Source organism: Dama dama, chromosome 15 (genome assembly GCF_033118175.1).
Source record: "Dama dama isolate Ldn47 chromosome 15, ASM3311817v1, whole genome shotgun sequence".
NCBI classification, from domain to species: domain Eukaryota; kingdom Metazoa; phylum Chordata; class Mammalia; order Artiodactyla; family Cervidae; genus Dama; species Dama dama.
Genome location: NC_083695.1, coordinates 5,821,372 through 5,842,433, shown reverse-complemented (window position 1 = coordinate 5,842,433; position 21,062 = coordinate 5,821,372). Strand labels below are relative to the sequence as shown.

The window sequence follows — 21,062 nt, the reverse complement described above, 5'->3', positions numbered from 1 at the left end:
AAGCTACATGCTGTGAGATTCCAAATACACAACTTTCTGGAAACAGTAAAACAAAGGAGACAGTAAAAATATTAGTGGTTGCCAAGCATTCAGGGAGACGAAGGAGTGAGGGATGAATAAATAGAGCTCAGGTCGGGGTGGTGGGCGGTTAGGGCAGTGAAACTATTCTGTCGGATAACGTCATGGTGAATACACGTGCTCAGTTGTGTCTGACTGCGACTCCATGGACTGTAGCCCCCCCCAGGCTCCTCTGTCCATGGAATTTTTCAGACAAGAATACTGGATTGGTTTGCCATTTCCACCTCCATTATATGCCATTATGCAATGTCAAAATCCATTAAATGTACAGCACAAAGAGTGAACCCTAATGGACACTATGGATTTTAGTTAATAAAGATGTACAAATATGTGTTTATTAATTCTAACAAATACGCCACACTCAGGCAAGATGTTATTTATAAGAGAAATGGAGGAAGGGGGTAGTGATGAGAGGGATACATGTGAATTCTCTGTAGTTTCTCTTCACTTTTCTGCAGGCCTAAAATGACCCCAAAGAACAAAGTTTATCAATGAAGATAAATGGAACAAAATGTCTAAGAACACTGCATTCTGAGAATAAATATTGTTACAGGAAACATCTGTTGCAGTTTTAGATATGCATTTGTGTACACAGGTACACGGGTACACTGGGTTGCAATGTAAGAAATACATATCTGATTGTGGATAAGAAGTCAAAAAAGTTTGAATGCTACTGTTGCAGAGATTATTGTAAATACAAAACACCTATTTTCCAGCTAATTGAAAGCCATTTTAGAATTCTGGTAATGATTGTAAGCTTGCCTCACTTAAGCAGGGACAGTCTTTTATCTGCAGACTTTAGTAGGTATGAAATTTCACTGGTGTTATGTGTCTGTTTTCTACAACGGTTATACATGATGGTTATAGGATGCTATAGAGAAGCCTTTAACCATGCAATATAACAGAATTAACCCAAAAGGTATTGGTTCTTGTCAGGACACTTTTCAGCCTTTCCAGTTGGGTGTGATAGCTACTTATTCAGGGTTTTTTTAGTAAAATATTGGGAGTGTCTTGATTTTCAGTAAAGTATGGTTGATTTACTGTGTTGTATTAGTCTCTGGTATACAGCAAAGTGATTCAGTTACACGTGTGTGTGTGTGTGTGTTCTTTGTCAGATTCTTTCCCATTATAGGTTATTACAGGATATTGAATGTAGTTACTTGTACTATATAGTAGGACATTGTTGTTTATCTATTTTGTATGTAGTAGTTTGTATCTGTAGATCTCAGCCTCCTAATTAGCCCCTCTCCTTTCTTTCTCCTTCATAACCGTAAATTTGTTTTCTATGTCTGTGAGTCTGTTTCTCTTTCATAAATAAGTTCATCTGTTTGGCCATGCCATACAATTTGCAGAATCTTAGTTCCTTGACCAGGGATTGAACCCAGGCCAATAGCAGTGAAAAAACTGAATTGTAACCACCGGGCCACCAGTGAATTCCCCTGTGTGATATTTTAGATTTCACACATAAGTGATATCATATGCTTGTCTATCTCTGTCAGACATACTTCATTTAGTATGATAATCTCCAGGTCCATCCATGTTGCTGCAAATGGCATTATTTCATTCCTTTTATGGCTGAGTAATATTCCATTGTATATATGTACCATATCTTCTTTACCCATTCATCTGTTGGTAGACATTTAGGTTGCTTCCATGCCTTGGCAAGTGTAAATACTGCTCCTGTGAACATAGGGTTCTTTTTTATTTAGGGTATCTTTTTTATTTAGATTTTTGTGTAGCTATATACCCAAGAGTAGGATTGTAGGATCATATGGTAACTCTAGTTTTAGTTTTTTAAAGAACTTCCATGCTGTTTGCCATAGTGGCTGTACCAGTTTACATTCCCACTAACAGTGTGGGAAGGTTCCTTTTTCTCCACACCCTGTCTAACATTTATTATTTATAGACTTTTGATGATGGCCCTTCTGACTGGTATGAAGTTGTACCCTCACTGTAGTTTTGATTTACATTTCTCTAATAATTAGCAATGTTGAGCATCTTTTCATGGACTGTTGGCTGTCTGCATGTCTTGTTTGGAGAAATGTCTGTTTACCTCTCCTGCCTATTCTTTGATTTTTGGTATTATTGTTGTTGTTTGTTTTTGACCTGTATGAGCTATTTGTATAGTTTGACGATTAAGCCCTTAATGTTTGCATCATTTGCAAATATTTTCTCCCAGTAGGTAGATTGTCTTTTCTTGGTTTTTCTTTTTAATACACCAGAACTGAATTATAACCTCAAAACAATATCAGGCCTACTTTTTTACAGAATATCTGGAGTAACCTATGAGCATAGAGACTGTATTTATTCGGTTCCCCCCTGTTGTCCCCTAACATTGCTCAGAATGCTGCATGTGTGTGTGTGCTCAGTTGTGTCCAACTCTTTGCAAATCCATGGAATGTAGCCCACCAGGTTCCTCTGTCCATGGAATTTTTCAGGCAGGAATACTGGAGTGGGCTGCCATTTCCTTCTCCAAGGAATCTTCCCAATCCAGGGATCAAACTGCTGTCTCCGGCATCTCCTGCATTGGCAGGCAGATTCTTTACCACTAAGACACCTGGGAAGCACTGCTCAGAATAGGTGCCCCAAAAATACAAGTAGATTGATTCAAGTTAGCAGTTTTTGGCAATTGTCATTAAAAAATGCTAGGAGTGTTTATTTCATGATTTTGTTTTTTGTTATAGGTTGGCTGGATTTTTTCATTATGGTTTTTCTTTCTTTCTGAATTTTTATGGTGTTCTTTCTTTTCCTTTTAATTTTAAAAAAAATTTTTTTTGTATCTCACATGGATTCCCATGGCTGAGAAGCAGAAGGTCGTAGTCTGGGAGCCAGTATGGAGCTGCTGCTGAGGCAACTCTGAACAGAGCTGAAAGGGGCCACTGTCCTGTCTGCTCTGCCTCCTCAAGCTTTTCAGCCTCACCTCTTTTGTTCTTCCTTTTTCTTACCTCTTTTTAAAATACAAGTCACCCTGAGAGCTTTGACTTTTACCTCAGCAAACTTAACAAGAGTATCAAAAGAACTAACACAATGAATTTTGTCCACAGTCTGCTAAACTCCCGGATTCCATTTAATTCACACTTCTTTTCTTGCATTTGTTTTCCTTGCTGTCCATTCCAAGAGGGGGAAATGTGAATTCTTTCCTGTGGCAAATGTGCTAAAGGTGATCTCAGCACATATCAATGCTACTGTGGTCAATGGAATGGAATCATATGAGAAAGGAAAACTATAAAGTAGTAAACTAATTTCTAGTTTATGGTCTAATTATCTTTAGTCCTATTTATTTATTTTTTTTATTCTTAAAGAGGAATAAATAGAACCAAAGCCCTGTATGTTAGGTTTCCAAATGAAATAACAAGCTAGTTTTATATCTGGGACTGGAGTTAAGCAATGCCAGTTTACTCTTAAATTTTGTACAATGTCAATCAAAATATATTTATTCTGCAGTTTGTTAATTATAGTGAGTCCTTACCAGCAGATGACTCTTTCAGTATTCCTTTAGAGACTTTTTGTAAAAATACAGATTCTTGTGCCCAATCTTAGGCCTCTAGAATTAGAATCTTTAGAGATATACCAGATATCTTTCTTTCCCTTTGAAGAAGTTTCTGGAGAATTTCAGTAAGTTCATCAGCTTAGGAAACCAGTGAGATAAAATCTTAGTAGAATCTTGGGTGATAAGTCAAAGTCATTTACATATCAGAACAATATTTTCTTCTTAGTCATGAAACCAAGTTTCACAAATGTGATACTCAAATTTATCCTCTGGGTCTTGCTTGTGAGTCCCATGAAAGATTGAGAGCTACCAAAATCCTAATGTCTCCATTTGAAAAAAAAAAATTTTATGATATCAGGAAGCAATAGATACATATTCACTGATCTGAGAATGCTCGTTGCCTGTAAATATTTACAAAGCCCTTTCTTTCTGAGCATAAAGCAGTATCTTCACTTAAATCATTCTCTTCAATCCGCTCTATTAGTTCATGTACACAGCCTGGAAAGGAAAGTAGCTTTTATTCCGTGTTTGATTTATCACTGATTCAACAGTATCAAAAGCAGTTTTTAAATTCCTGCTTGTATGGCCCTGTTCTTTGTGGTCTACAATGAAAGTTACAAGCATACTGGTCTTGCCTCTTAGAACTAAATGGGGCCTTCTATATATATCCAAAATATTTTCCAAACATTTTCATTTTTTATTCTGCAACACAGGGAGCAAAACTATCCTTGTTCCTTTGGCAGAGGGACCTGTACTGTGCAGAGGGGTTTTGTTCTCCATACCCCTTGTCTTCAAAATCTCTCCTCGTGAATTCTGAACTCTTTTTCTTCCTGTCTCCCATGGAGTCCATGCTGTGGGTTCCCTTCTGGCCACACCAAGCATTTTGTCGAGACCCTTCTCTGCCACCTACCCTTTCTGATGCCCCAGCCACTCTTGTGTCTTCATGTGGATATGCCCTCTCACCCTCCTCGAAGCCCTCCTCTTCTCATGTTTCAGTGTGACGAGGTATCATTGGGCAAACCCACGAGGTTTATAGACAAGACTCGTAACTGTGGCTCTTCCTGGCTCCTCCGCATGCTTCCTGTCTGTCTTTTATCATGGCTTAGTCCACTCTTCACCGAAGCTTTGCCAGAAGTTACCCTTCACTTTCCACCCCTAATTCTGTACATGGTCTTTCTGATCAAAGGTGAATATCCCATCACCTGCTTCTTTGAGAAACCTAGAGCCCACACATCTTTCCTCGGGTCTCCTTAACACATCTATCCTTATTCTGTCCCTTTTCTCATCCTTCTGTCTCTCTCTGGAGAAGAAATGTCCCTTCAGCTAAGACATTCACATTTCCATCTGGACTCCCATCCTATTTCTGGTCTTTGACATCTGCCCTTTTAGCCTATTTCCTGACTTCTAGTCCTAGTATTCTAAACATTAAAACTTAATTTTTTCTTACCACAGGAACAAAAATTAGCAGGGGAGTACTTCCCTGGCAGTCCAGTGGTTAGGATTTTGTGCTTTCACTGCTGAGGGCCTGAGTCCAACCCAGGTCGAGGAACTAAGATCCCAGGAGCCTCATGGTGCAGCCAAAAAAGAAAAAAGAAAAAAGCTTGTATGTATAGTTAACTGGATGTATTGTGGTGGTCATTTTGCAGTATTTACAAATATTGCATCAGTATGTTGTGCACTTGAAACTAATGTTATGTGTTAATTGTACCTCAATAAAAATTTTTAATTAAATTTGTTTTCTTAAGAAGTGTAAAATATTTTCTTGAGCTCACCTGCCTGTCTGCTTTTACTCATTCAGAGAAGTTCCAATGCCATCTGTGTGCTGTATGCCTGGCACTGTCTCCTCCAGCTCTCATGTGTTTTCCTGCTTCCTCTTCTTTGTCAGATTCATCAGCACTTCTGCCCTTACCTGCCATCTCCTCTCATCCTTGATTCACTGTCATTAGCATCTCCTTCTCTCTCATTATCCTGAAACATTGGTCTTAAACGTTATCAGTGAACCCTTCTTTTTCCTAACCTGAGCTTTTTTTTTTTTCCTAGTTTTTCTACCTGAAAGCATCTTAGAATTTGAGGCAACTTCTTAACATTGCTGTCAATATCTCAGCATCCTTGAGTTCTTCTGCTTTCTGTTGCTGCTTCCTAAGTTTGGCTGGATTCTTCTTTTCTACCTCCTGCCTCCTGAAATAGTTATTCCCTAAAACTGAGTCTTCAGCTTCTCTCTTATACTGTCTTAGCTTCCTCTTCTACATCTTTCTTCTCAAGTCACTCTCCCAGCTATTATACAGATAGGTCATCTTTATATTTTAATCTTTAAATTCTCTCCAAACTTAATTTCTGTGTAACTTATTGTTTCTATTGCTGAATGAGCCCCACTCACACCAAATTCAGCATCTCTGAAACACAGATCTATTTACAGTATTTCCTGAAATATACACACACCTTTCCCTTTTTATCTCAAAGAAAGTACTATTCTCTTGATTCCTTGACCATATAAAAGTATGAGAATAATCACCTTTTACTTTTCTGTCCAGTCTGCTGGGGATTTGTCTTGTTTGGTCTCAGCTGTCTTATAGTGATTGATAGTGAATTGATAGGCTAAGAATGTCTGGACTTGTATTGAGCCCCCACAGACATTATCCCAACTGAACCCAGAGTTGTGGCTTGACCAGCCCATGTGGTTCCTGTTATGATCACAAGATACATCTTAGCAAAAACCATCAGGAAACTTTGAAGAAACTTGCAGGTCCGGGCGGGCACATGGCACTCCCGAGAACCAGACATCAGAGGTCAAGGGTAGGTAGAGGGAGAAAAAGTATGGACCTGAGACTCCGTCCTTATGGGGTCCAAGTGGGGTGGGGGTGATTAGGGTTTCACAAGTTTATTCTTTATTAGCAAATTTAAAGCATAAAAGCCAGAAGTAGGATGCAGAATTGGGAAAAGAAAAGCAGAATCACTCGAGCTTGTAGTTATCTACATCACCCAGTGCTTTCTAGAAGGGAACCTTCATGAGTGGGAAAGTGGGGAAGTATCTCGTTGCTCTTTCAGGAGCTATGGCACACAGCTACAGGCTTCCCAGGTGACACTAACGGTAAAGAACCGCCCCCCCACCTCCACCAATGCAGGAGACATAAGAGACTCGGGTTCAGTCTCTGAGTGAGGAAGATCTCCTGGAGGGAGGGGAAGGGCATGACAACCTACTCCAGTGTTCTTACCTGGAGAGTCCTGTGGATAGAGGAGCCTGGAGGGCTAGAACCCATAGGTCGCAAAGACTCGAACACCACTGAAGTGACTTAGCAAGCACACAGCTGGCAATGTATATATGTTTTTAAATATTATATATTTATTTGACTCTGCCAAGTCTTAGTTGCAGCATATGTGATCTAGTTCCCTGACCGGGGATGAAACCCAGGCCCCCTGTGTTGGGAGCATGGAGTCTCAGCCACTGGACCACTAGGGAAGTCTCCTGGCAATATTTACTGAGATGGCTGTCTTTGAAATAGATGCCTTGGCAATCAAAAGCTTGATTCCAGGCACTTATACTACAATCAAAAAGCTCAAAGTCTTGCACTTATGGTTAGAAGGCTGGTGACACATTTTCTTCAGCACGTGTCCCTTACATTCCACCCTCACCTGAGCATCCTGTCTGTTGGTCTGTGCTGGGTACTTTGCAGTCATCTCCAAAGGGCTGTCAAGACCTTTTCTCATGGTTCCCATGGTAACTGCTTCCCACAATTTCTCTATTTCAATGCTCCCAGTTACAGAGTGATTATCATTCAACTTTGGGACAGGTCTTCAGTGTAATTTTAACTATAAAAATATAAAGTTCTATTGCAGGAAGGGGGACTTCTTCCACAGCACAAGAGCAAGCTTGCATCTATCACTCAGAAGTAACCTGTCCAAGGAGACACACTTGCTGACAAAGCAAGAGACTTTATTGGGAAGGGATACCTGGGTAGAGAGCAGGAGGATAAGGAGACTCAGGAGAACTGCTCTGTTCACAGCCTCATGTTTTACGGTAACGGGGTGAGTTTCCAGGTTGTCTCTAGCCAATCATCTCGCTTGTCTCATATTTAGTCTGACTGGAGTACTTCCTGGTGGCGCAGACCTCTGTCAGCCAAGATGGATTCCAGCATGAGGGCTTCTGGGAAACTAGCAGACATATTATGGGCTGGCATGTCCTCCCTCCTCTCAGCCAGCCTCACATTCTCCCAGTTATTTTTCACTGGCAGCACTGTAGTTTTTTGATCAAGACCTCCTGTTGTGAGGCAACTCAGGCAAGTGGTTATTGTCTTTCCTGGCTAAGGCGGGCATTTTCTGGCAGCAGCTCCCCAACAGTCCCATGAAGAAACTGAAGCCAAAAGGGTAGAAGTAATTTTTCCAAGGAAACATTCTGTCATTCTCTCCTTCTATATGTGCCACCTTCTATAAACGCAGGGACAGGCACATGCGGAGTCCCCTGATGTGTTCTCCACTGCTGGCCTCCTAACGTTTTCCTGTATTTCTCTTCGCCTAAATCCACTTGTCTTCAGTGTCTTCCTATCAAACCCCGACCCCACTCCACAGGATCTAGCATCAGTGAACTTCCTCTGTGTGCTCTTTCAGTGTCTTCCAGGGCCTGGTAGACACCAAACTCATCCTGCTCTGATGCTTGTAGCTTTGCAACCCTGTGATAAGCCTTTCTCAGACAACTTAAAGCCATATGCAGTCAATGTTTCATGTTGACTTGCTTCCAAACTCACCAATGTATGTAGACTCTAAGCATTTAATCTTATTAAGAGTTTGCTACTACTTAGACATGTTCCTTATTCATCACTTAAGGTCAGTATACTGTTTTTTGTTTTGTTTTTTTTAAAACTTCTGCTTATTTTATTTATTTGCTTTTTACCACACCACATGGCATGAAGGATCTTAGTTCCCCAATCAGGAATGGAACCAGTGCCCCATGTACTGGGAGCACAGAGTCCTAACCGCTGGACCACCAGGGAAATCCTAAGGTCAATACACTTTTAAAATTTGATTTAGCCTCTGCTTCTTTAGTTTTTTGCCCTTTGTCTAGTCAGCATCACTGCTATATCTCCTTTATGTAAAAACCATCTCTATCATGTCCACCTTCCATTCAGAACATTTCAGAGGCTGCCTTACTCTCAGGATAAAGTGTAAGCTCCTGAGGACCAACATTCAAGGCTTTCCCAAGTCAAGCTCCAACCTAATTTCCTCTGACTTAGCCCAGTGTTTTTCTTCCTTGGTCCCACAGTAGATCAACTTGATTCTTAACCTTTGTTTTTATTGTCCCCCACCCCAGAAACACATACCTCCTGTTACTTTATGAATTGTATTCATATTTTGAGATCTGGCTTAGCTCTCACAAACCATTTCCTTCTTTCTCAATGTATCCTTTATAAATGTATGCATTTCCCACAGCACTGTGGTCCTCACTGCCAAGAACTTGAGCACCACATTACATAAATAGATGGGTGGATGGATGTATGGATGGATGGACGGCTGGATAGATAGATAGACAGATAGATTCACACTATGTATATAGTATACATACATATATAAAAAACTTTGTATCATTTTACTTACAACATGATTATCTTTTTGCCTAAATGATAACATAAACTTCCCAAAAGCAAGGAAGATAATTACATTTCTCCACATCCCAGAAACACACTAGTGTATGTATCGTGCTCTTTACCTATTATTTCCTTTGGAATAATTAAATATAAAGCATCTTGGTAAAGAAACGAGTGTAATGTGTTTCTATCCTAGGAATTTTTCTGTAGTCAGAAAAATTCTGTAGTCCCTTTTTCTGTAGTCAGACTCTTTTATTTTATTTTTTTTTTTAGTCAGACTCTTTAAAAATTTTATTCTTTAATTCCTAAGGAGAAACATTTTTTAAGAAGATATACTTTTTTTTTAAAATTTTTTACTTTTTGATCATGTCACGCAGCATGTGGGATCTTAGTTCCCCAACCCAGGATTGAACCCACACCCTTTGCATTGGAAGCACAGGGTCCTAAACACTGGACCATCAGAAAAGTCCCCAAGAAGATATATTTGAAAAAGGAATGTGTCTAAAGGAAAATGAGAGTTCTACAATAATAGGATTGTGTGTCGACCCTGTACAGCATGTACTCTTAAATATCCTGATCCCTTATTGTTCCAGTTTAACATTAAGAACAATTCTCAGTTTGTCCATAGTGGGCTGGGTTCTGGAGAACAAAGTTCTTATTTATCCCATCAGAGTGTGATTGCAGAGCTTATGTTCTTTGCTGGTAATTAATACATGTTTTTTGGTCCACTCTTGCTCATTAGAAAATCAGTTTGGGGTCTTATTCATAGAAAGAACGGGTAGTTCTAGACATAATAGGAACAGGGGGAAAGCACTATATTCCATTTAATACATCACTAAGAAACTGAAGGGGACATTAATTTCTCTAAAGGCCATTCTTGCCTACATAGTTGAACACTGCCATCTACATTCTTAATCAATTTCCACTTTGACTGACTTCATCTTGGGTTTCATTCTCACTGGAAAATCTATAAAATGATCCATAAAATCTATAAAAATAATGTCAGCATGGAGCCTGTGCACACTCTGTTAGCCAGAACCAGGCTCAGCACCTGTGGACCAGAATCCCACTCCTGTGACTAGGAGCCTGGAACCAACTTTCCCTGAAGTTAGCAAGAATCCAAATGTCTTAAAAGGGAAAAAAAGGTAGGATGAAAATAATTAAGTCCAGTTTCCTTTCCCTTTTAAATGTTTCGAACTGTCTCTTTGTGTTCACTGTGTTAACTTGGTTTCTTTGTTCCATTTGTTTCAATCATCCTGTTAAACAGACTTCTTAACAAAATGATATTTCTCCATACCTGGCTGTTTCATTTGTTCCTGAAGGGGCCTTTCTTCTGCAGGCCAGGCTTACTGAAATTCATGATCGTTGAATGTAAAGGACCAGACTCAGAAGTTTAACTAATTTTCTCTCAAATTACTCAGGTCTTGACTTAAATGTGTCATGCAGGCTGATTCTATGAAAGTTATTGTTGGCTAAGAGATGAAAGGAGAAAAGTAAAGGACAACATGAAAAGTGTAAAAAAGACACAGAAAGACTTTACACATAATCAGGGAATAAGGATGTGGAGAGTAAGTAAAGTAGACATCTAACGCTAACTAATAGGTTAATAATGTCTTAAATAAATGCAATCCACTAGATGTTTAAAACATTTTAAATTAAAAAATTACAGACATATTCAAAAGTAGAAAAGCATAATCAACCCCCTGTGCTCACCACCTGCCTTCAGGAATTAGTAGCACATGGGCAGCGTATTACTTTCTAGGACGCCCTTTTCCCACAGACACTGGATTTGTTTTTAAATTAATTTATTTGGCTGAGCCAGGTCTTAGTTGCAACATGCAAACTCTTACATACTGCATGTGGGATCTTTGTTCCCTGACCAGGGATCAAACCTGTGCCCCCTGCATTGGGAGTATCTTAGCCACTGGACCACTGGAGAAGTCCCAACAGTGGATTATTTTAAAACAAATGCAAGATCTGCACATTCCCTAATGTACCTAAATTACTATTTAAAAAATTTTTTAAATGACAAAATATTTTAAGAGATCAGTTCTGATATTATAAAAGAATAAGCCACCAAGTAAAATTTAATTTTAATCTCAATATTATATTGAGATATAATATATATACAATAACAAGCACTCACTTTAACAACATGTTTGGATGAGGTTAAACAAATTTATCTGCCATGTTATTACCACTAAACCAAGTCCTGGTACATTTCCCTCACCACAAAGTTCGCCTATTGCCCTTCCTAGTCAGCTGACACCCACTTGCCCTACCCCAATCCCAGGCTAATACTGTTCTGCTTTCTGACCCTTAGATTTTTTTTCCTAGAGTTTTATAGTAATGAAATCCTTCAATATTCACTTTTGTGTCTGGCTTCTTTTGTTCAGCATAATATTTTTACATGGTGTTGTAATGGTTTCAGTGATTCTTCCCTTTCTCTTGCATTTTTTAATTCCATTGTATGACAATATCAAGGTTTTGCTTTCTACAGTCCGTCTGATGGACATTTTTTTCCAGTTTGAGGCAATTATGAATGAAGTTGCTGTGAACATTGATGTATAAGTTTCTGTGTAGACGTATATTTTTATCTCTCTTGGGTAAACAGCTAGGAGTAAAATTGCTCTGCTGCATATTAAGCATATGTTTACCTACATAATAAGCTGTGAAACTGTCTTCCAAAGAGGTTGTATCATTTTATATTCCCACCAGCAGTGTAAGAACGCTATAGTGGCTGCACATCCTTGCCAACATTCTGTAATCAGTTGTTTTAGTGGTATTGTGGCCTCTTATTGTGGTTTTAATTTCCTAGTAACTAACGTTGTTGAGCATCTTCTTCATAGTATTCCTGGAATCCTCAGTGATCACCACTTCCTCAGTTCAATGAGGCAATCAAGCTGAGTTTGACTTTCCCTTTCCTGTGCCCACTTTCCAGAAACCTCTTCCAAACAAGGAACCCAGATATAGGTTTTTCTTCTCTTATTGGTTTCCTTTCTCTGTCATCACAGCCCCATACTACCTATACTGTCCCTCAAAATAATTACTTCATTTGTTTTTTATAGTTTTCTAGGGTTTGGGGGGAAATAGGAGAGTGCTAGGTTGTAAGTTATACTCCATCTTTGTATTTTGTCATGGTTATGAGAGGAGATCCCAATTACTTTTTGAGAAAGCATCCTCTAGATTTATCAAGGATAGATTGATAAAGATTAGATTATCAAGAGTCAGCCTCAAAAACTGAAGTCCTATTGTATAGGGGGGAAACCCTTCAACTTATTACATGTAGGCTCACTCGCTGATATTGAGATTATGACACCAAGAAAGAAAAGGAAGATTGACCCCTTGCTGAGTCCAAGGAACTCTGCAAAATAAGAATGACTGTGAAAGGAAAGTGACGCCATCTAATAGGTGCCTCCCAACTTTCTCTCTTGGAGTTTCGGGTCCGGAGAATGAGGTTTGTATTCGTGAGAAGGAGGTGTGTCTAAGACAGGCAGCTAATTCATATGCAGCCCTTTGCCAGCATCATAGTGAACTTAGCAGTGTAACAAGGTCAATCGGAGGAAAGCCTCGGAACTTGAGTTCTAGTGTGGCATGGATAGGACCCTGAAAGGGCTGGAGAATGTGTCGCTGGTGCTGTGGTGCCATCCCCTAGGAGAAGATGGTTCTGATCTGAGGGCTGCAGCACCCCAAGGCTGAAGGTGCATCACGGTCAGACCTCTGAGAAGGGTACACTGTCGGCAAGAGATAAGATGAGGTCGAGTTAAACAGAAATGTCTACCCAACTTGAATTAGTCAAGAAATAACAGATGGCATGCATGCCAGTGGTAAACTTTACTATGTCAGCAGGGTTAGGAGCACCCAGATAAATAAGGAGATCTATCCCACAAGTCAAAGGAAATAGACAAAGTCATGTTTGGAAATGCAAACTGTTTCTTCTCTTCTGCATTTATTAAAGCCACACTTCTGTGTGTGTGTGTGTGTGTGTGTGTGTGTGTGTGTGTGTGTGTGTGTGCACGCGCATGTGCGCACGCACGCCCATGTTGAAAGAAAGAGTAGGCAAGGAAGGCTAACAGAAAGGCTGGCTTATCCAAAAGAGATTGAACAGTACTTGAATTATGTTGAATTTTGCATTTCTCTTTATATTCAAATGTATAAACAACTGCCGGGGGAGGGGCAGGGAATGTGGTTTGTGAATTTCTAATGATTTGTGAGATTTACAGACGTGGAAGGTAGTAAGTTTGTGTGCTTTCTAAGAGCTCCGGAGCCAGGTAAAAGCCACTGGAGCTTTTACCCCTTTATCTTACTTCTAGAGGGTAAGAGATGTTTTGGAGCAGCAAATGCTAGATATTTACTGTCTAAAGCCAGGAGTGAGACCAAGACTAGAGAGAGATGAATATGATACCATCTGAGACAAATGATGAACACTTGCTAGCTCACCCGTATTCTTAGATAGAGATCAGCAAGCAAAAACTAGCTTTTGCTTCTTCAAAAGTACTTTCTCCCTGCCCTGCTAAGACTAAATGGCTTCTCAAGGGTGGAGGAGATCTTGTTGAGGAGATGGGTGATGTCTTAATGAAGAAAATGAAGAAATGGGAGATTTCTGCAGCTAGCCAATTTTCCTTAGCTTTTTTTTTTTTTTTTCTTTCTTTTAGGAAATGGGACGGAGGGAATGTAAGAAGGCGAAAGCTATGGTACAAGGGGAAAAGACTGTTGATCATAGATCTGTTTAAAATCACATACATTAATGATCATGTTAACAAGTCTTCTTGTTTTTGTAATCTTACCTAATTTTTCCACGGACTGTCATTATAAGAAACTGAGTTCCACCTTCTGTTAAAATATATATGTATTTTATCTCAACATCACCCTAAGTATATCTCCATCTCCAAACTGTTTCCTCCACTCTCAAATAGTTAACAGTGTAACAAAATAATATTGTGTGTGCTGGAAATGCATTTAACCTTGTAAATACATATTCTAAATATATCATGTTTGTGAGTCTGTATTTCTATTGAGTGGGTATTTCAAAAGAGTAAAGCTTTAAAATATATTGTGAGTATGGGGTTAAGGTTTTTTAATGCATTCATAACTACTCTACCCTAGTACCACAATTTTCTTTATCCTGGTCCTGTGGATAGTATTTATTCACATATATATTTTGTACCTATTTATAATCAGAACATACAATTTTATATACCACTTTCTTTGTATTGTGACTTAATTATTACTTTAATGGCAACTTAATATACTCTGGAGTTAATATGCCCATATTTTCTTAGATGCCCTGCTGTGGGATACACAAATAGTTTCTATTATTCACTATTATGAATAATGCTGCAATGACATTTTCCTGATTTTGAATTGTTTGCTTGGGATAATTTGTGAGTGGATAACAAGGTCCAAAGATATTAATATATTTAAGGACTCTAAATATAGGTATGAGTGAGGCAGTGATTCAGTGGGCTGTACGTATGTATAATACAACTGAAATATGTGAGTCTATCAATTGTTTTCCCAATTATCTCAGCTGCATTTTATTATTTATAATTGTAGTTAATGCAATCTAGTTAATGCAATAAGAAGGCCACTTCTTGTTGTGTGTTAAGTGAGTTAGCCTATCAAAAAAAATATAATTTCTCTATTTGTAAACTAGTGACAGTGATATTTTCTTCATAAAGCTGTTGAAGTGATTAGAGGAATTCATCAATGCCTCGTGTGTTCACGCCACAAAGGAAATTATTAATTCTCCTTCCCTCTGTCTGTGGCTCCCTCATTTAGTCCATCAACCCTCCTGCTCCTGACTCCTTCTTCAATGGATTAAACATTCAAGTTCTTTTTGTACAAATTTTCATAGAACCCGATTTCTCATTCCAGAGTTTATAGGAGCTAGTTGTCAGATTTCTGCAGAGAACCAATCTCTACCATGCCAGCAAGCGCTGAATTATACCACAAATCACAGAGGCCAAATCTATCACACCCCTTGAATTTCCTAAGTGTCCATACAAACAAGTGGGAAATATACTCAGAATAAAATTGTTCCGTAAATTGCTCATTTTAGAATTTTGTGTATAGTTCAATTTCTCTTTATATGACTTGTCCAAGTTTTCTTCCTTTAGGTTGCTCAGAGGTATTTTGATTTGTTTATTTGCTTCTTTGTTTTGGTTTCGGGTAATGTTTCTGCTTCATCTGCTCTCTGCTGCCAGTACCCAAGAACAAGCTTACTTCTATGGTAACAAGTGTGGTTTGTCAAGCAACTGCAACACAAGAGCATTGCTGCAAGTTGCATATCTGGATGGTACTGTCAGTTGGATTTTGTCTGTCTTACATCTAATGTCTGTCTCTTTTCTAGGCGTTATTGCTCATCTGTTGCCTGGAATTGGTTTCTATCTTGAAAGCCTCTGTAGCAGAAGCTGCCTTTTTAAGCAACCATGCTTCTTTAAAGCTAAAATAATTCCTAATATGTTATAAGGTCTCAGGAAGCCTATAACAGGCATACAGTTTCTCAATTGGAAAAGCATTGAAAATAAAAGCTTATATCCTATTTCATGAGGGCAAGGAGATTTGGGGGCTACCACAAGATTTTCCAGTCTCACTTCCATGGTGAGAGATTGAACTGAATAAGATATATTCTAAGCAGTTTCACTTTAGGAGTTTAGAAGAGGAAAAGTGGGAGGAGGAGGAGGAAGAGGAAAGAAAAAATTCCTCTCCAGTCTTTCCAGCCTCAGCAGCTATATTTCTTGTTCCTTGGAGAACATCACAGGCCCTCTTTAGATTTTTCCCTTACATAAGTATGTGTCATAGACAAGATTTCTCCATTTTTATATTACTAAACCTGCATTTCCCCTATCTCTGTGCTGGCTCTCCCCATTTTCATATGTTACAAATGAGCGCTGGTCTCTTTTCCTCTCTGAATAAATGCACTAATCCAACCTCTGACCACAGTGCAAAGCCCTTTTATCCACTCACTACATCAGCAAAGTTACTAAAGTGCTGATGAAGTCAAAAGCAAAAACCAGGAGGCCTGAGTGAGCCTCATATGTAACCATTACAAACACAGAGGGCATCTGAGGATCAGAGCTGAATGTCGACAACCTCCAGATTCTCCACAGTTGCTGGACGGTACACCGTTGCCAGTCTTGCCTTCAATATGGCTGTTCCAAGAAGTCTTTTTTTAAACATATCAAAACCCAGGGGATGAAAACACATGAACTAATCATAATCTTTCTACCCCATGCTTGCTTTCCTAAAACTGGAAACAGAAAAGGTGATGATGGCAACACCTTGGTTGTGCCTGGAGCCCGAACTGGAGCAATCAGGAAAACATATGTCATGAAATAGGATGTCATTCCACATGCTACACACACCCCTCTCCCTGCACAGAGTGGGGACTAAACTTGTCTACATGAATCAGTTTTTTCCCCAATTATATGAAGTTTTCTTTTAGTTTCTTTTATTAACATTTTGTGTTGAATATAGTTGATTGGCAGTGATTCAGTGAACAGCAGTGATTATGTTTTATTTACATATATATGTGTATACACACAATATATATATATAAAACATATATATATATATGAAATTTTTCAGATTCTTTTCCATTATAGGTTATTACACAGTGCTGAGTAAAGTTCCCTGTGCTACACAGTAGGTCCTTGTTTATCTAATTTATATAGTAGCTCATACCTGTTAATTGCAAATTCCCAATTTATCCCTCCCCCTTATTCCTTTTTGGTAACCATAAGTTTGTTGCCCATATCTATGAGTCTTATTTCTGTTTTGTAAAGAAGTGTATTAGTCATGGGCTTTCCTGATGGTTCAATGGTGAAGAACCTGCCTGCCAGTGCAGGAGAGGCCAGTTTGATCCCTGGGTCGGGAAGATCCCCTGGAGAAGGAAATGGCAGCCCTCTCAAATATTCTTGCCTGGGAAATCTCATGGACAGAGAAGCCTGACAGGTTACAGTCCGTGGGGTCGCAAAAGAGTCAGAAACGACTTAGTTTCTGTCACACCGACAGTAACATCATCAGTATTACTCAGTGATTAAAAAGAATGAAATAGTGCCATTTGCAGCAATGGGTGGACCCAGAAACTGTCATATTAAGTCAGACAGAGAAAGACAAATATCACATGATATCACTTACATTCAGAATCTGAAAAAGTGAAGTTATTTATACAAATCACTTTCTGGCCTTGGGTGGGCCCCCCCGGTGGGCCCCCCCCAACCTTTTGAGTCCAGGACGAGATGACGTGTGTACAGGAGTTAGGGAATCGTTTCAGGTTGTATACAGTCATTTGGGTGGGTGCTTGTGTTTGTACTGTTGGGCTGAGTTATGGCTATTTAAATCTGTAAAAGGATGTTCTGCCGTTTCCTTTGTTCATGTTCTATCCCTCACGTTATTGTAGACCCGATGTAAGGCAGCTTTCAGAACACGCCATTCTCCCTCACAGCTTCCTGTGTTTGAACATGCTGCCTGAATAATACCCTTCTCCCCACACCTCGCCTCCATCTCCCTTTGTCTGTCTGTCCTTCTCCTACTCGCCATTCAAGGCTCAGCTTAAAGACCCTCTGCTTTCTGTCTCACCCATGGGTCCTGTCTGCGCTGTGAACACAATGACTTCTTCCTCAGGGTTGCTGTGGGTCCAAGTGTGGCCTTTCCTACTCAAGTGGACTTGGGTTTTTAAGGGCAGGACCAAATCTTATTCATTTTCTCAACCCAATATCTGGTTCTTGTTATTTACTCAGTAAATACTGATCAGAATGATGAGTGAATGTCAGATACTCACCACCATGAAAGAAATTGTACTAGTCAGGTTCATGATTCTTCACTAATTTGCTATGAAACTTGTGAAAGAAACGACACTCAAACTTTCTGTATGTGATGTAAATATATGCGCCTTATGTGCATATTTTAATAGGGAAGCTTATAAAGTACTCCTAGTTACTGAAAGTTTCAAACTGAGAACATGGGACCATATGACAGTCTGTGAGATGTGTCACTTGTGGGAAAGTACGTTACACAAGTCGTTTCCCTAGTAACTGCTGTGGATCACTCCTGTGGCAGGGTGCTAACAGTTATTGTGGGATGAAAAGGTGTCTTGATGAAATTCATTTGGGGAGACACTGGAATAAATCCCCATTTATGGAACCTGTAATTTCATTAAAATGCCGTCTCACAATTCAGTGGTCCCAAGTTTCCTGCTGCTTCTTTTGTCTTGTTTTAGATTTGTTTACTCCTCCTTTTTCTGGTTTTCAGCTTTCGTGGCAACATGGCATCTGGTTTCTTTCTACAAGGAAAGTTCAGCACACAGCACAGTCATTGATACATTGGATTGGTTTGAGGATCCTACCTGGAGTAGGTATGTAAGACTCCCAGTGTTTGCTTTCTCATCCTTTGAATACCCATGGATGGTATATCCATTTATGCTTTTCTTATTGTTGATTAAGAATGGAATTTGTTCTGAAGAGCAAACTTCATGTATTAGAGATGATCTTTGTCTTTTCTGCTTAGAGCATGTGTTTATAATACGACCTACGCGACTCCCCAACACCCTTCATTTCCTTTGTTGTGTGATTGATACAAATTAAGAATACATTCATGCCAGTAGAGAATGGAAATTCCATGCTCAAATGGCTCTGAAAATAATGGAATTTAATATATAACTCTGTGGAACTCAAGTATATAAAATATGACAGATGTTTATGTTTATAAATATAGTATCCAAAAGTCTAAAGTCTAACAGAAAGATGTAACTTTTTTTTTCCAAAATTGGTCCAGTCTTAGATAAACCTAAGTACCAAATTTTGAACTAAATGACTGCACATGGGATTTAATTAATGATTATTTGATGCTCTTAGTTCTTGTGACCAGTATTCCCGTGGTGTAAAATGACACAAATATGACATAAAGGCAAAAAATACAGTATTTGAAGGTGTTATTGTTTTGTAAGTTATCTTGAAGGGGATATTCTGAAATTAGATTCCTATGAGATATAAGCTGTGTAGCTCCTGATTTAATTCAGTTCTGACTACTTTGATGAGTGCTCTGTGTGTGTGTGTGTGTTGGGGGGGCTTGTGGGGTACTAGTATGTTAGCTCTAAGAGATACTTGATTATAAGCTTCATTGCTTTGTTGTATTCAATTTTCCAAAATATTTTCGGAAATATTGTAGACTTTTTGAAATTTTGGTATGTATTTAGAAAAGTGTCCAGTCTATATAAATTGTATTTTCAAAAGTAAAGCTGCCCTGCCCAATCCTCCTTCCCAAAATGTCTCCTGAAAACCACACTTGGGAAGTAGCATAGCCTGGAGACTTAATCAGATATAACCTATGACCTTGGGGGAAAAAATGTTATGCTGTACTCCTTAACCCATGACCTTGGAAAAAAAAATGTGTTGCTTCCTTAGGAAGAGGGAGGGAGAGAGAGGGAAGGAGGTAGGAAGAGAGGTAAGGAGGGAGAAAGTGAATTCACAATTACAATATGCCAAATACTCTAGGTCATCTTTATTCTTAATAAGGTCTCAAGTAATTAATTGATGTGTTTCCCTGAGTCTCCAGAGAATCTATCTTCTACATTATCTGAAAGTCTTAAATCTATAATTAAAGTTTAACCTTCCTGATTTAAGGCAGAAGTTGCAGCTAGTCACCTGCATGTTCCAGCTCCCTTAGGTTGTTTATTTTATAGGGGTTTTTTGTTTTTTTTTTTTTTTTGGCTTAACACAAAATTAATATATCAATACACGTGTTTAAAAAATGCCAAATCAAAAAATCAGAAGAGTTCACATAACAATCTGGGCTTCCCATATTCTTTCTCTGGAAATGAATTAAATTAGTTGCTTGTACCCAAATTCTAGTTGTCATACAAATTACCTCCCTCATCTTAACCTCTCCACAGCTAACCCATCAAGTCCTCCAAAGCCTTGCTGTGACCACCCAGTGGTTCTCAGCCCTCACTGTGAAAAGACAATTTCCTGCGTGCTTAGGCTGTACCTAGAAAATTAAGCCAATAGTTCTGAGTGTAGAGCTGGGCTTCAAAACTGTAGAAAGTTCTTCAGATGATTCTGATATGCAACCAAGGTTTGGAACCACTGCCCTAACATTTTCCTCTGTCCCTATATGGCAATGGCCATGCCCAAGTCATACTCGCCACTTTCTGGTCTTAACAGTTTTCTTGCATCATCGCTAAATCACCTTCTCCTTTCAGTTCTCATCTTTGTTCAGTTCCATCCCCACCCAACAGCCAGAGTCACTGTTTCAGAATTGAGACATACCTAGTTAATGCATGCGTAAACCTCTTCAATAGTAATAACAATAATGATAACAGCTGATGAGAATCTTTGATACCTTGGCTAAATGAAGAATCTGAGTTGAAGCTTTGTTAGGATTAAGTCATTGGAGAATTAAATATCAGAAGCAAATGCGGGCGGCCCACATGAGGCCTGTTGCCTAATCTGACAGTATCTTCTGCCTGCCTACCCCTACAGGCAGTGACCCATGGGCCAAAAGCATCCCTGACTTTTACAGATTGCCACCCAGTCAGTGTCCTGATGTCACACTGCTGCCAGGAGCGAAGGGGGGTTATAGCCTGGCAGCGACATTATTGTAAGATTAATGCTAGCGCACAGCCACCAGTGTTTATTAAATGTCACTTCTTCCTAGTTGCATGATCCACCCAGCAAAGTAAGTTGATGCTAGTGAATTTTTAGGTGGACTAACTGAACTAGGGATGTGTATTTGTCAGGGTTAGTAGTTATACATGGAATCATCTCTCTTGCTGCTCTGACACACAGTTCCTCCTTGTCACCAAAAACTAACATAAATCCAGTTATTTATTTGAGCTGCAGTGGAGACTTTTCTTTTTCAAAATGACTGTGTAGTGGTTCTGTGGGCCATAGAGGTAGTTACTGGAGTCTTTCCTT

At 39.2% G+C, this 21,062-nt stretch overlaps 1 protein-coding gene across 11 annotated transcripts in view; it reads left to right on the top strand.

Annotated features, from left to right (window-relative positions):
- Positions 1-21,062, top strand: part of CHRM3 (cholinergic receptor muscarinic 3) — a 557,245-nt gene that overhangs the window by 275,851 nt on the left and 260,332 nt on the right. For 10 of the 11 annotated variants that reach the window (XM_061161389.1, XM_061161388.1, XM_061161392.1 and 7 more), the window contains one exon: positions 18,400-18,502. The exons of the other annotated variant lie outside the window; for it this stretch is intronic. Coding sequence is in view for 3 of the 10 variants with exons in the window: in XM_061161384.1 (XP_061017367.1) it covers positions 18,400-18,502 (103 nt within the window). In the remaining 7 variants the exon portion in view is untranslated. The remainder of the gene's footprint in view (positions 1-18,399; positions 18,503-21,062) is intronic. 11 annotated transcript variants of the gene reach the window in all.